The sequence below is a fragment of the Urocitellus parryii genome, chromosome 11 (assembly GCF_045843805.1).
Source record: "Urocitellus parryii isolate mUroPar1 chromosome 11, mUroPar1.hap1, whole genome shotgun sequence".
In the NCBI taxonomy this organism is placed as follows: domain Eukaryota; kingdom Metazoa; phylum Chordata; class Mammalia; order Rodentia; family Sciuridae; genus Urocitellus; species Urocitellus parryii.
Window position 1 is genome coordinate 34,706,780 of NC_135541.1, and position 16,358 is coordinate 34,723,137.

The 16,358-nt window shown below is 40.7% G+C and overlaps 2 protein-coding genes across 3 annotated transcripts in view; one reads left to right on the top strand and one right to left on the bottom strand.

Moving 5' to 3' along the window:
- Window positions 1-3,203, top strand: part of Rnf11 (ring finger protein 11) — a 33,161-nt gene extending 29,958 nt beyond the window's left edge. Inside the window, exon 3 of the mRNA XM_026382401.2 lies at window positions 960-3,203. Coding sequence (XP_026238186.1) covers window positions 960-1,131 — 172 coding nt within the window. The 3' untranslated portion in view covers window positions 1,132-3,203. The remainder of the gene's footprint in view (window positions 1-959) is intronic.
- Ttc39a (tetratricopeptide repeat domain 39A) overlaps window positions 2,945-16,358 on the bottom strand; it is a 43,951-nt gene continuing 30,537 nt past the window's right edge. For both annotated transcript variants that reach the window (XM_026382615.2, XM_077791509.1), the window contains 6 exons: window positions 15,846-15,937; window positions 14,044-14,164; window positions 11,881-11,992; window positions 11,359-11,473; window positions 10,298-10,414; window positions 2,945-9,788 (listed from right to left, as the gene is read on the bottom strand). In XM_026382615.2, coding sequence (XP_026238400.1) covers window positions 9,665-9,788; window positions 10,298-10,414; window positions 11,359-11,473; window positions 11,881-11,992; window positions 14,044-14,164; window positions 15,846-15,937 — 681 coding nt within the window. In that variant the 3' untranslated portion in view covers window positions 2,945-9,664. The remainder of the gene's footprint in view (window positions 9,789-10,297; window positions 10,415-11,358; window positions 11,474-11,880; window positions 11,993-14,043; window positions 14,165-15,845; window positions 15,938-16,358) is intronic.

Sequence of the window (16,358 nt, forward strand, 5' to 3'; positions counted from 1 at the left end):
GTAGGTAATTCATCTATATGAAAGTGAACATTGCTAGTGGCCTCTCAACAGGTTTTTGGAAAGTAGTTTGGCAGTATTACAAGGACTGATAACCTCTGAGAAAGGGTTATGTACCTTTTTAAACAATATTCCTAGGAAGATTCCCATCAATAACATGAAGTCATTAACATTGTTAAGGCTTTATAGTGATATGAGAGAAATTTATTTCTTGTGAAATTCATTATGCTTAATATATTGGAGGTAAAATTTTGCTTATTGAGAATTTTTATCCCCAGGGCTCATCATTGATATCTGAGGACATTCATTCTCCTTTTAAATTGAGATAGGCTTCACTAACACAGACATAATCTAATTTACTGTGTTAGTTAATGTTTGGCTGTTTGAGCTATAGCAACATTTAGTTCTAGTACTTACATTATAGTCTGTGACTTCTAAAACACTGTAGAATTGGTTTGCTTTCTTGAACCTCAGAAAAGTGTAGTGAACTTGAAACTGGGTTAATGAAGATAGGTTTAAAACAGCAGCCCAGTAGGTAGGATTAAATCAGTGGTTCTGTTTTCATATGTAGTTATTAAAATGCAAATCATATTACTCCAGCATTCTACTAAAAACTCAGTACAAGGAAAGTTGATCTAACTGATGCTTTCCTTCATAAAGTGCCACATTCTCCACAGATGTATCCTGTAATATGTAGCTGTTTTACAAGCACATCAGTGAACCTGATTCTGAGATCTTTTTCTCTTTGCTCTGCTGATTGTGATGAAGGCCCAGGAAATTAAAATAAGATAATATGAATGTGTCAACATTTATCAACATTGAATACATCACTGTAGATGTATTCAGTTTGCATGCTTTGGTAATGATGTGTTGTATGTATTAACATTGTCTTTGTTATGGGATTTTAAAGAGTGTTCTGAGTAGGCAACTCACCTAAAAATACTTTATTCTCACATCCACAGGTGTGTGATCTGTATGATGGACTTTGTTTATGGGGACCCAATTCGATTTCTGCCGTGCATGCACATCTATCACCTGGACTGTATAGATGACTGGTTGATGAGATCCTTCACGTGCCCCTCCTGCATGGAGCCAGTTGATGCAGCACTGCTCTCATCCTATGAGACTAATTGAGCCAGGGTCTCTCGTCTGACTTCAAGTGAACCATCATTTTTGGTGGTTTTGATCTTTCGTCACTGAGCCCAAAGAGCCAGGGATTAGGAATTAAGATCATGCACAAAAAGTTTCCTAAAAATTCCTGGATGGCTGCAGATGTTGAGGAAAGTATGTGATATTTTAGAAACTTAGGGGGGGAAAGTAGGATGGTATTTTTATGTAAAGCCTTGACCCAGTGTTTAAGAATATAATTGTATTTAGACCTTGTTATTGCTCCAGTACATAGGAATTGTGTAAAGTGTTAAAGCAACTGTATATGTTTAAATTGTGTGTGTTGAAGATTAGGAAAAAAAGATAGTGGTTATTTTTCCTAAATGAAATAACTTTCTTCTCTCCACCAAATTTTTTTCTGAAGTTAATGGCATTTGGGTCAAGGTTTTATTAAAAGCTACATTTTATAACACTGGCACAAAAAAAGTAGTTTTAAGCTTGTTTGCACAGTTCTTTTTTTCCATTGGAAATGGAATTCATTGCCTTAGGTCTTTTTAAATAGTGTATTATCGTTGGGGCTGGCTCTATGCTTGAAAACCAGTTTATTTATAACCTGTTGTAAGTGCTATATTCTGTTTGCAGTTAGGAAATGCAGAATTTTAAGTGATCTCCTAGCTTGTAAGCAAACTGAGATGCACTATCCCTTTTCTATATAAAAATGAGTTAATGTGTCAATAAATCAACTCAGCAAGGTGGGTTTAATATTACCCTTTCCTATGTGTTTTATCTAATTCTTTTGGTTGTTAATATGGTGATAAATGAAAGTCAAGGTAAATTTTAAATATTAAGATTTCCGATTTATTGAGCTTGAATTATGCCACCATGCTTATGTAAAAATGAAAGTGGCACCATGGTAAAACTTAATGAGAAGTAGTTTCTCAGTTGTAATAATTTTGATTTCTCGTGATCTCTCCTTCCCTGTTGTCTTGAACCATAGCAAAAGGATACTGCATCTCTCATTACTATAGTGATGAGGTTATTGAAGTTATATAAACACATCTCAGTCCTGCTAGGTGATTGACAAGACTAAGTAGGGAGAATAAAGGTAAATGTGATTCATGTTTTGCACACAAATGCAGAATTTTATAACCACATGACTTCATAGTTGTGATTTCAAAAAAGGAATTTCTCCTTTAATTTTTCTTGCAGTTAATGTAAGAATACTCTAAATCTCTAAGCTTCTGAAGTGTTAGAGGTAGAGATGGTCTAGTAAAGATGTAGTAGTAATGTTTATCCATTTAGCATGTGTTTATTTTTCCTTATGTACTCAAGGTGATTTATTTGTTCAGCTCAGTGATATTACAGCTGAAAAACATTCATTAGCAAAAGGAGAAGCAGTCTACACCTAACAGAGGAATCAGAAATGTTTCTTATTTTTGTTGAGTTGAATGTTTGACTCTAACACTTTTCTACATACAAAACATAAATTCCTTAAAGATTCTTCATAATTGTATTATAGAAGAATTTAGTATGTCATAAATAGTTAATTTGACATTCAACTGTAGTAGCCATATGTTGTTTGATTTCCTTATGAGCACCATGATGGAAACACTCAAATGAATTTGAGAAAAATTGGAAGAAATTAGATTATCGGGTTCTGTTAAATTGTTAATGTATCTTGCTTAAATTTTTGTTCATTAATTTATATCCATCTGATTATATAAAGTAAATTTGGAGGAAACAGCTGAAGTTGTGCAATATTTTCAGTGATAATTACTTTTTGTTCTTATGTTTTCTACTTAAAACATGATGTCTATGTTATCCAGTATTATAGTCAGACCTTCTTTTCTAGATTGTCAGAATTGCTAAATGAACTTTTTTTTTTTTTAAATCAGTTTCCATGTTGATTTTAGTCTTTCTTTATTAAGGCTTCTTTCACAGAAGTTTGGTAATATTGAAGGCACTGGTATTGAACAGAATGATTTTGGGGGCACTTTGTATTCTTTGACTTTGTTTTCCACATACCATGTTAAAATCCATCAATTTTGGCTTTTACTGAGTTGTTAAATAAAGTTATAATACAGCTGTGAAGGGCTACAGTTAGAGTTGATTACTGAGAATATTTCTCAAGATATTCCCCCCACAAAAAAAAGGGGGGGTCATGTATAAGTTTTAAATTTGATCACTTTGAAATCTTTAGGTATATATACCTTTGGGAAGTATTTTTATTGCTTGGCATTTAATATCATTTAATCATATACTTTTAAACAGTATAGCATTAAAGTTTCTAAAGCCCAATAGAGGAATTTATTTAGATGTGGGATTTGAGCCAGGTATGGTGGTGCATACCTTAATCCCAGTGATTTAGGAGGCTGAGGCACATAGATGGCAAGTTTAAGGCCAGCCACAGCAACTTAGACCCTGTCTGAGAATTTTAAAAAGGTCTGGGAATATAGCTCAGTGGTGAAGTGTCTGCCCCTTGTGTCTTGGCTGCCTCTGCCAAGTCATTTTGAAATGGTATGAAAAGCCTAACCAGGAAAAAACAATAACCTTATCCTTTTAAATGCAAAAAACAACATGTTACAATACTTCAGTTAGGAAATGCAGAATTGGGAGGGAATTTTTAATTAAATTTGTCTCTTGAGAAAATTTACTATTTTTATTGGGAGGTTGCTATTTTGGGGTACTTTCCACAGAAGGTTTTGTTTTAGTATGAATGAGGGAGAGCATATTTTATGCATCTGAAATGCCTAATGTGATCAGTAGAGTAGCAGCACTGTATGCTTTGAACCCTTTTAAAACCATGCTTGTAGGATCCAGATTTCCTAGCATTGAGGAAAGTAAGTTAAATTTGCATTAACTAAGGACTTACCCTAAAAATCTGGGCATAGTAATGGATTCCTGTGAGAAGATTTGTACAAGATCTGTACAAGAGTGCAGGAGCAGGCTACATTCTGCTGATTCCAGAAGTAGAGCTAATCCTTCAGTTTTGAAGCAGTGCCAAATAATGATCTTCTATCCATGAGTGTGGCTAAATTCAGTAAACAGATTATAAACTACAGTATTACAGTGCAGCATTTGGTCCTTATGAACTTTGTCATAATGATTATCTGTAATGACATGAAGGAAAATAATTCATAGGTCTTTCTGGTTGTGAGATAGGTGCTATTCTAGCAAGTCATTTTCAGACAGGCTGTTATTGCCAGTCCTACTCTTACGACTCTCTCTTAAACCTTGAATTAATGACTTTGAATATGCTGTTGAAATAAGAAATGATGTTCATGGCTATGGCTTTTGATCAACTGGGCTATTTCCTGGGAAATAGCAACTCATGTAAGTGATGATCACTTAGCCTGTTGAAAGCATTTCCATTTTTCCCCTCCTAATTCCAGTAACAGGTGAAGGGAAGATAAGGTCAGAAATAATTGCTTCTAAAGGTTTACATCCATGTTTAACCTTATAAAAGCACATGGGAAGTAAAATAACTTTAATAGATTATAAGATGTCATTCCTCAGTTTAAAATTTTAATAGTTTCCTGTTTTAAGTAAACTCAACTCCTTAACTGGGATGAGTTGGTTTTCTGCATCTCTTTTATTTCATAGGACTCTACCATCTAGTTTCATGGATCATCTTTTAGTGTCTTCTAAAAATGCCATGCTCTTACTTGTTTCATCTTTTTGCAGTATAGTTTCTGCTCTGTAGCTCCTCTCGACATTGTTCAGATTGCTGGCTTCTTAGCCCTTGGAGCCAAATATATTCCATTATTTACTCCATTGCTTAATTCTTCCCTATCAGAATAATTAATGTCTTCCCTATCAGAATAAGCTCCACAAAAGCAAGATAGTGGGTTGGGATTGTGGCTCAGTGTCAGAGTGCTTGCCTCGCACATATAAGGCACTGGGTTCAAGTCTCAGCGCCGCATAAAAATAAATAAAATAAAGGTATTGTCCATCTACAACTAAAAAAAATTTTTTTAAAAGCAGGATGGTATGTTGTCACATGGTTTTTATTAAACTGGGGGAAAGAAAATGGGGAAAAGAGAGGTCCTAAGCAATCAGAGCATTTCTAATGTAGAGGGACCTACCATCCCAGGCCACGCTAATTCATTTTTTATGCAGGAGTTAGGAAAATTGCCAAAGAAATCAAGAGAATAAGCCTAATACAGAAGCAAAGCCAAGAGATGGAAAAACCTTAATGGCAGTACTATAGCCCCTAATTTGGTCACCCCACAGGTCAGACCCACCATAGCATGTGTAGACCAGTATACTTAAATGCTTATCAGGAGCCTTATTATGCTAGATTTATTTACATGAACTGTATCTTCTGCAACCTTATGAAGCAGTTGACATTAAAGCCCTATTTTATGTAAAAATAAACTGATTCTCCATGGGGTAACGAAGTTCAAATAAGTTTAAATACAGTCGGCTTTTATCCACTGCTCCATAGTCTAAAGGTTGAGTATTTTTAGTAAGCCAACCTTTCTCATTGTGTGGGTCTGCTTACCACCTTTTCCAGAGATAACTGCAGTAAATCAACTCTAGCCCAGGAGTGACAGAATTCTGGTTCATAGGGCTAGGGTGTTGCTCAGTATGTAGAGAATTTGGCTAGCATGAATGAGGCCCTGGTTTAAATTCTCAGCACTGAAAAGAAGGAAAAATAAAAATATGGCCCCTGAATTACTTGGCCCACAGATGTGATGGTTTTGACTAGCCAAGCACTCATAAGTGTTTAAAAGTTACTGATTAGCTTTGTACATCTCCCACTGTCTTGAAGTTCCAACTTCTAGTCTGATAGCAATCCTCTTCTACAATATAGTTTGCTCCCCTCTTAAGCCTCAGATCTTTGCAGGCTTCATTTCCCATCTCTGGAATTATTGACTGAACTCTACCTATCCAAGTGGGAATTAGATCATGCCCTTTTCTCTAACATCCCTCAGTGATTTTATGAGTACAATTACTTTTTTGTTTCTTCCTTTTGTTTTTGTTCTGATTATTCACATTCCTACCTCAAAATACCAAATAGCCTAGGGGAACCAGGTGACACAAACATATTCCATATGTTCCAACCAAGGATTTCCAGTGGTTATTAGCCAATACCTCCTCCATCTTTGGCATACGCCCAAGATTCAATGTACATTGGGGAGACCATCTGTGAAGTGAATTTTACAACTTGACCAGTAGTTTAGCAAAGTATGAGTTCAGCTACCTGAATTTGAATCTTCTCTGCTACATGATCTTAGGTAAGTTGTGTCTCGGTTTTCTCATTCTATAAAATGGCAACAATAGTCCCTGCTTGATAGGGTAGTTACATAAAATACAACTGGTATACTTGAAAGCAACAAGCTAAGATTGTTGGCTTTCTATCTTCTTAAATTTACTTGGGAATAATTCTAGGGAAAAGTGGATTTAGTTTCTTTCTTAAATGGTCTAATAATCCACAGGCTGTTGCTTTCTGAAAACCTCCTAGTTCTACTCAGGCTGGAATCTCCCACCCGGACCACAGCCAAGTCTTGGGTTGATATTGGCCTTTTAAAAACTGGCTTTGATGTCAGGTTGTGGCTTTTGCTGTGAATGACGATAACTGTCTTGGAAACACTCCCATTTGACTCAGTAGATAAGGAAATAGGGAAACCTGCCAACACGTGGGAGAGCTGATAGAGACCATCACACTGCCAAGCCACCCTGCCAGGGTGAAGGAGGGCCTTTGTGACCAGTTGAGATGCCAAGGTAAACTTGGTGTTTTCAAGGGCCTGTTCAGATCCTGTTACACAGTTGCTACTTCCCTGAAAACTGAGTTCATCTGTGTGGCACAGGATTTAGACCTTTTCTAAATGAAGATTACTTGTTCTCTGGAATCCTGGCTATTGTGGAGCTCCGCCTCCCTCATCCTACTCCTGTTTAAGGGAGTCTTTGTTTATGGTTGAACTGCTTGTGAAGACAAGCAGAAAAATAGGGAGGTATATCTATTCCCTCTATTTGCAGATGAAAACTAAGAAACAGACTTGCCCTGAGTTGGAATCAGAGCCTTACTCTAATTGCCATTTTTGAGAGTCTGTGGCTTTTCCAAGGTCACCTTGTCAATAGCAAAGTTAAGACTAGAATTCAGATCTTCTAATTTCCAAGCCAAAACTAATCAGCAGCATCTGCAGGGCAGATGTGCTAGAAAGATCAGCAGTATTAAGAGATTTAATGACCAAAATGACTCTAAGGAGATACCAAGAAGCTCATGACAGGATTTTCACCTTCAGAGACCGCTGGATATGTTGTTAGACTCAGTGTTTTCACTGTTTCACATGGATGTTTTTGGGGAGACTATCTCAGAAGCTACAGGGGAGGTAAAACCCCACTGATTATCAGTCAGCTTGCAACCAGGGTAACAGGTAAAAGTGACACAGGCCAATTAATGAAGCCCAACAGGAAATCAGTAGTAACAAATATTGGCAAAGGAAACAATCCTCCCATAAAAATTTAAAGCAAAAAACAGCTGAAAGGAATGTTGAAATAAAGTTGTTTTTGTTTTATAATTTCCTTCTTAATTCAAGGAGAGATTTTCTTTTTTTTTTTTTTTGTGGTGCTGGGGATCAAACCCAAGGTTTCACACATGCCAGGCCAGTGCTCTTTCACGGAGCTACAACCTCCAGCCCTATTTATTTTTTAAATTCTTTGGGGATCTTTATTTTATTCATTTATATAAGGTGCGGAGAATTTAACCCAGTGCCTCACATGTTTGGCAGCTACCACTGAGCCACAATCCCGGTCCCCCTATTTTGTTTTAAACTGCATTTTGCAAATAATGTGTCAGGATACTGTGACCAGTGCTGCTTTGGCAGCGTTCTAATATGTAGGGAAACCGTCACCCTCATCAAGCAATCACCCCTCTCACTTTGTCCTGTCCAACAGCCTAAAAACAGGTTGGTCTCCCAGCATCCAGGCTTTAGAGAAGAGCGAGCTTGCAAAGGACTGGCTCTCTCTTGGACAGAATATTTTTTCACAGCGTTTATACTCTGACAGCACTTTTGAGAGTGCAAAAGATGTTATTGGATGAAGAGTTGTCTTTTTTTTTTTTTTCTGGTAAGAATGTGTTTTAGCTAAAACCAGTTATTCCTTTCAGCATTGCTCATAGGAGGCTGGTTGATTGTATATTATTATTAACCCAACCCCTGGCAGATGCTCAGGTGTTTGCTAAACAGCAATTCTGGAAAATTTGAAAAAGATGGCTGTGATTCTTATAGAAATTGCATTCATGCATCTGGGGAGTCACTTCTTTACAGATGAATATTTTTACTGTTAGCTAAATAGTTATGTTGAAATGTACTGACATTAGAATGTGACCAGTAAAATTGTTGGTAACCGAACTTGAGTTCTCACTTAACAGTCCCAGAGCTTACAAATTCAAATGCTGTTAGGGGCCAGAAAGATAGAAGTGGTGTTTAAAGTAGTCTCTACTTAACTCCAGCTGATTGTCCTCTTGTGGGAATTGAGGCTCAATGTTGAGGCCAGAAACCAGATTCATTTGCAAAATCTTCTCATTTTTATGTTGGTAACTTATTCAAAAAATGTTGACATGAGCCATGTCGCTTCTAATCAAGACTTTCTGCCCTGCCCAAGAATTCAAGCAACACATATTTTATTGAAATAGATGTTGCATGACCTCTTCAAGTGTATAAATTTTATTACTTAAATATCTCTTCACTGAAAAATCTAAAACATAATACAGAGGCCAAGAATAATCATTCTAAGAAAAATGCTGTCTGTAAATAAACATACCTTGGAGTGAAGTACATATTTTCGTTTCATTATTCCCAGTGGTTTTAGTTTGGCATATAGCAAGGATGCAGACTGGTTTCTGAAAACCACCTCCCTCACTTCCCACAAAGTTACTGGTTTTGGCGCACAAAGGTTACAAGGTGCCTCTGCTGGGCCTTGGCATCCCTGTTCCCTACTGGTGGGAATTGATTTTTCTACAGATGGGCTCAACCTTCATCTCCCTAAAAATACCTGCTTGACAGTTGGACAGTTATTAAGGGGGGGATACGAAGTATGAGAGTAGGTGTCTGTGTGACATTTGTGCCCTACCTCCAGGAACCTCAAATTCAGAGTCACAGACCCTCTGGATATTCTTTAGGTCCTCTGAAAGGAAGGTCTTTGCTGAGGCTTAAAAAGATTTACTGCCACATCAGTGTGGGTGAAAACAAAGGTTTACAGGTGGTTGGTTGGTTTTTGTTTTTAAAGCCAACTATAATCCCATCATTGTATTTCTAAGGAAAATGTAAACTGTTCATACATTCTCTTTAAACATCACAGTGAAAAACAAGTACCCGTATTTGTGATAGGGCAGGCAGAGGGCTCCACCTGCTCTGCCCTTGGCAAAGGCATGTGGCCACACTAGTGAAAATGCCAGCTTTGCTTCTGCATGGATACTCTTGCTGTGCCATCCCACTGGAGCACCGGTGGACCCCAAAGGCAGGGCAGGGCAGGGGGAGGGAATCTTTTGAAATGTTTCCAGGAGCTCTGTCCAGCTGTCTCTGTTCATCTTGCAGCCCAGGAATGCTACACAAAGCTACAAGGACACTGATGAGACTATGGATCTGGTGCCATTCTCTAGGGAAGACTTGGCTTGGAGTGTGGCTGCCTGGATTCGAAAATGCGTCCTTGACTCCATGGAATAATTCTTGTAGTTTTGCCTGGAAGTGAGCAGAAAATTAGATATAAGAAGCTGCTCTGGGAGGTCTCTTTTCTTTTTTCTATTTGAGCTTCTCCCCTGTTATGTTTTAGAGACTCAAATCCCTGACTGATCCATATGAGTGTGGAGTCCTAGCCAAGGGAAGGTATACCCAGAGGGTGTGTGCCCCCTCACCCTGGTATCATGCCCTTTGGAACAGTTCTTGGTCCTGTTGGGTCCCTAAACATGAAGGGGTGGTTTCAGGAGATATATCCCTGGACTAAAAGGCAGGAGACCTGGGTCCTCACGCCAGTCCTTGGTAGCCCATTTCCTCTGGGATTCCAATTAAGTTGAGGAAGTAGTTTTCCTATGATAGTGCAGAGCTGGGTACCTAGGGATACATGATTGGCCTCTGGACTGTATGCCCTCCCCAAGAAACCTCTCTCACTGCTTCCTGAGGGCTCCTTTCCTCCTGCCCAGCTTCTGAGCTCAGAGTGAGCAAAGGACAGATGGAGGTTACCCAAGCCTTACTTGGCTGACTCCAGGAGTTTGATGGCCTCTTCGTTTCTGCCTTGTTCCATAAACAGAAGGGCCAGTTCCAATAGGGCATTTGGGATCAAATAATGGTCATATTTAATCTTCTTTTCACTGCAGAACAGAAGAAGGCATGGCTTACAAATTTTTGCCCTTGAGGTGTCCTTCAGGTCCTCCTCTGTAGTTTCCCAAGAACTTCATATGAGGATTTCCTGACCTGCATTCCAATTTGGGAAAGTTGCCACTACCTAACCTTAGAAAGGTTGGATTCCACAGGGGAGCCTTCTAGTTCTATACCCTAAGGCTCCTGACAATCTATGTGTCCTGTCTATACTTAGCCTATCCCCTGCCTCAATACCAACTGCATACTCCAGGCTGAATAGTTTATTAAACTGGGAAGTCTTCTGGCTCTGACCCATGTTCTATGCTGCCCCTGAGTCATACTTTTAAAACACAAATCTGCCTTGTCCAGTATCCTTCCTGGCTCTCCTCTGCAGGATAGTTTAGCCTTATGCAAAAGAACATGCAGCCTTCTTTATTTCACGTTATACCCTTTTCTCTCTATAGCTTCACTTATGCAGCAAAGGATCTCACCACTGTTACCCCTATCTCAGGTGTTTATCCTGCGTCCAGGCATTTGCACAGGCTGTACCTACTTTCTCCCTTACTTTCTCTGCCTGATAAACTTCCCAATTTAAATAATCAGCACTGGAAAGCCTTTTCTAGCATTTCCAAATAGGTTTAGATCCCTCCTCCAGGTATCCTCTGCTTCCCTCCAGCATAGCCCTAGGCTGGGTTGCCATAGATTTCCATCTCTAATATGTTGCTTCCCATGCTGCTGAATTACAAACTTTACCAGGGCACTGTTCACTGGAAACATGGCTGTATGATTTGGTGAGCCTGGAGGTCAAGGTCTGAATTCTCTGTACCCAGCAGAGTAGACAGTAGTACACATGGGTGAATGGGGTTGGCTGCTGTCAGCTACATGAGGATGGAGGAGTCCCCCGAAATTCTTCCCAGGAGGCCGAGGCCCAGCAGGAGCAGCCAGAGGTACTTACTTGGCAGAGATGCTCCTGAAATTCTCCTCAGCCTCCTCGATACGGCCTAGGTATTTCAGACACAGGCCTTTCAACAGTTTCACCAAGCACTGATCATCTGCTGAGTACTCATTCTCTGAGAACAGGGGTGTAAGGAAAGAAGATATAGGCTTAGTCATTTCTGCTTCATTACTTGGGGAGCTCCTATTCTGTAGGGCCCAGGAGATAAGAGTGAATCACACAGTCCCTGTCCTAGGGGGAGGGGAGTTCACATCTGAGTAGGAAAAAAAGATACTGAGACTGACAATACAGAGAATCAGGCATGACAGAAGGAAGCCCAGGGCTGTGGAAGCCTAGAGGAGAGGCCTTGACAAGGGGACAAAGGATAGCTGCTTGGAGGAGCTGACATTTAAGGTCAGTCTAGAAAGAAAAAAGGACAGTTACCAGAATAGAGAAGCGAGGAAAAGCATTTTTGGCTGAGGGAATCTTCAACTGTAAAGACCTTCCCTAGCCTGGCAGGTTCAAGGGCCTGAGTGTAGTCACCTGGGCCCTTTGCCAGCATCTCTTCAGCATTGGTAATAATCTCAAGCATCCCATCTGTGAGTTCCGGCTGCTTCCCAATCACAGCATAGCCATTCCAGATGTACATCATTTCCTGAGGGCAGGGGATAGGGCAAGTCAGTCCTACATTTCGGCCCTAAATGGGGACTTAGTTTTTCCATCTATAAAATGAAAGCTCAGATCAGAGGATCTCACAATCCCTTCTAATTTCTCAACCAGGTTTCAGCCCAGCCTGTAAAGTTGTGGGCTTGAGAGTGGTATGGAGGGAACTTCATCATATATTATTGAGATCTCACCTTAACCCCAGTCAGGAATTTAAGATGGCCCAATGTTGGGGAAGGGGGTACAACAGCTCAGTGGTAGAGCGCTTGCCTAACATGCAACAGGCCCTATCACTGGCAGTGGGGCAGAGGATTCAATATCCTCACTATTCTGCTCATAACTACCAATATGTTTCATCTACTTTTCTGTGGCTTCCCTGGGTACTGTTATGTCTTCTTCCAACCTCTGTCCAAACCTGGCATTTCTAAAGACCAGGCCATGTCCCAGCCTATAAGAAATCCTCTTTTCCAGCCAGCAGGGACTCCTTATATTCGAGGAGCCATAATTCATTTAAGTATTTTGGGATAATAGAATTTAATACTGTCTTGTTTTCTCCTGTCCTCCCCAATGAGCTCAATAATGGCAACTCACATTCCATTTCCTTTAGAATTGCATTACTATCATGAAGACTATAAAATATATCCTGATTCCATTTTGTTGCTGTTTGTTGTTGTTTTGCCTTGACTTCCAGGAAGCTCAGGATATTAAATTTGCATTCAAGTAACTGTTAGCTTAGATTAGCATTTCCTAAAGGATCAAACCAAGTATTGGAATGTAATTTGTATAAAGTTCTAGAAAGATACTGTTGCAGTTATTATATTCTAGGAAGGGAATTTGAATTTAGACCAGTATTTCTCAAATTGTTCTATTGTCCCAAGTTAGCCAATATCCCATTTAAAAAGAGGGGGGTTTGTGCCCAAATAAGGGGAAAAATCATACATATCTTTAGGCTACTTCTTGGAAACCTATCATTTAGATCAGCATAAAAAATCTCCAAGAAAGTCTACAACATATCAACTTTGTTTAGGCTCACTTTCTCAATGTATTTAATCACTGAAACTATTTTCTGCATAAATAGTGTTTTGCAGATTACATTTTGGGAAAATTCTTCCCTAACTTTTCAGTAAAATTGCATCTTCTGCCCTTCCTACAATACTTTCCTCCATTTGATAATAACAGCTTTACTATATATTTTTAATTGTAAAATTTTTTAACATTTAAAAACATTCAGGCTCTAAATAAAATTATAAATATTGAGCTTTTCAAGTTACAAAGTGTTTAATTGTCTGTGGAAATAGACAAGACACATATTATCAGGTTTATATTGAAGAAGAATGCTACCTAAGGTATGCATTAGTGAGTAGTGGAGCTGGCTTCGGGTCTCTAAATCAGGGTTCCTACTTTTCTACCTGCCTTACTAGTTAAATAACAATATGATTTTTAGCTAAGGGGAAGTTTATCTGATGCCAGCTCAAATCAGGCACTGAATTAGCTTTATAACAGTGGCTCAGAATACAGGTTCTGAAGCCATGCTGCTGAATTCAAATTCTGACTCCAATTTACTAGCTGAGAAAACTGGACAAGTAAGTTCATCTTTTAGGCCTTAATACCCCAGCCACACAGTTTTTGTTCACAGTTAAATATGACATGGGCTGAGACTCCAGCCCTCAAAAAAGATTAGTTTAATGAAGGGGACACCAGCATGAGCAACAATTATTATCATCATGTGACAGAACTGGAATAGTCTGGGAACAGAGGACAGTCAGGTTGATGCCTCTGCCTAGGGACCAGGCTATGGCCTAAGAACTGCTCTTTCTGCCCTGAGGTATCTCCTCCCCATGCCCCAAGACCAGAACTTTTCTCAGGTTCAGGGCCAGGTCAGTTCATCTCTGTTCCTACCCTCAATCCCAGGTGAACTGTGAAACCCTCTCCAGGCTCAGAGACATGAAAGTTTCCTCATGTACTTCCCACAGGCAGTGGCTCTCATCTAATCCTCACAATCTCAAACCCAAGGGCAGGATCAAGCCAGACCTTCCTACCCACCAGAGCAGGGATTGGCAATGAGATAGGGTTTGGGGAGAGGTAGCGCCTGGACTTCCGGATGGCAAACTTCTCTGTGGGTAGAGATTTCCCAGCAATCTTGAGCTTGAGGCCTGGCACAGCTCTGAGAAAGAGACAAGGAGGGTGGGGAAGAAATGAGAAAAAGCAAGAAAGCACTGAGGGTCCCCAGGCTACCCAGCCTCTACTTGGTCCCTCTCTCTGGACCTGTTTTCCCATCTGTATGAAAAGAGTGACTCTAAGAGCCTTCCAGGTTGAAACAGCCTCTGGCTATAGTCTTATTTCATAGGCCCTATTCTCACCACCTGGCTACTTCCTTTGGCTAGACAAGGGGTTTGTGGCTAGTGAAGGTAAGAATATACCCAAATGCTACTAGGCTTATTGCTCCTCTACTCCCAGGCTCCATTTCCTGGGAGGACCCAATGGAAATCTAATTCTAGTTTCACAGGGGAGACCAACACCCAGAAAAAGGGTAGGACCTACCTAGACCAAACTGCTCAAAGCCTTAATTAATTCCAATCTCTCGAGCTTTAGCCTCCTCAGGTATTTCCAAGGACAGAATAATATGCAGTATGCAGCTAAGCACACCTCCATATCTGGATCTTCACCCACCAGCTCTCCCACCCTCCAGGTGGGACCTCAGGCCTGAGACATTTAGGCTCCAGAAACAGCCTGGACATAGGAATGAGGCCACCCCAAATGCCTTTCATGCTGGAAGGAACCTCTCTGAGCCTCAGTTTTCTCATTTCTATAGTATTAATGATACCTACCCTTTTCAGGCCTTCTGGAAGAGTTCTATGGGACTGGATATGGAGTTTGCTATAGTAGCAGGCACTCCATAAGTGATACATGCTGTATGTGACAGTCCAGGAAGTTCATATTATACCCACTTCCAAGTCTGCAAATTAGGTTCAGCCAACCTCATCATGACCCTAGGAAGACTCTAGACTCCCATCTTTAGCCTGCCACAGCTAAAGGAGCTTTCCCTTAACAACCTTTTTGCCTACGGAGGCAAACAGGTGGTACAGATAAGAATGAAAACAGCACCACTTGGCAGACTGCTCACTAGGTTCCAGGTCCTATGCCAGGCACTTTAAATATATTATCTAGTTGTCACACAATAACCCTGCAAGATTTATGATGCTGAAACTGTCCAAGGTGACACTGCTAAGAAATGGCACAGGCTGAGCTAGGCATGGTGACACACACCTGTAATCCCAGCCACTTAGGATTCCTGAGGCAGGAGTCTTAGGATCCTGAGGCAGGAGGATTGCAGGTTTGAGGCCAGCCTGCACAACTTAGTGAGATCCTGTTCTCAAAAACAAAGAGGGCTGGGGATGTAGCTCAGTAGTAGAGCACTCTCAAATCCAATCCTTTGTACCACAGGGGGAAAAAAGGCACAGGCTGGATTTAACCTTGTTGGTTTGGTCCTCATTTGTGGGGTGGGCTCTCTACTGTGCTTCTGGAGTGCATCAGGCTAACTCAGCTGAAGGAGGACCTGCCCCTCTGTAGGTTTCAGTGTCCACCTCTGTTTTACTGACCAGATGGAAGAGGCTGAGTGGTAGACAAAGTCTACAGAACCACTTATGAAAGGAAACCTGGGCATTCAAAGGGTTCTGACCAGCAGCGTCATAGTGGGTGACAGGAGATGACAAGCTGTGAACACTCTCTGGACAGGAAGCCCAGAGCTGGAGGAGATGGCCACCTCACCAGGCCCCTTTCTGCTACCCTCATCAGCTGTGAGAGAAGCCTGGTTGGTCTGTCCACAGTGGGATGGCAGGACCTACCTAAATAGCTCCACTTCATCATCCCCAAAGGGCTTATAGTCCTCCTTCCCAAACATGCTGAGGTAAGCGGCCTTCATGTAGATGTAGGTGGCCTGTGAGACAGCAAGAGACAAATGTGAGTAACCCTCCTGCCAGTCACTGTTCCAGAATGGCACAAATTCCTCATTCAGAGCTCACTGTGGCCCAACATTCTCCCGAAGCCCCTGGGGAGACAGTGACAGTGAGGAAGCTGAAGTAACTTTATGAATTGAATTGGGAGTTAAATCCTGGAGGATCTTATGTCAAAGCAGTCATCCCCTCCATCCTGAAGCAGTGGAGAGAAGGACCAAGCAACTAGTAGCTGGGATGGAGACAAAGACAGCAAGAGCATCAGGGCTTCTGGGATGCAGCGACTGAGGAATGGACTCTTGAAGAACATAAGATTCACAGAGGCACAAGAAGGGGCCTTCCAGCCAACAAAGAGTGGCCCGAACAAAGCACTGGAGGTGGGACTGTGCAGTACAGACAGGTGGC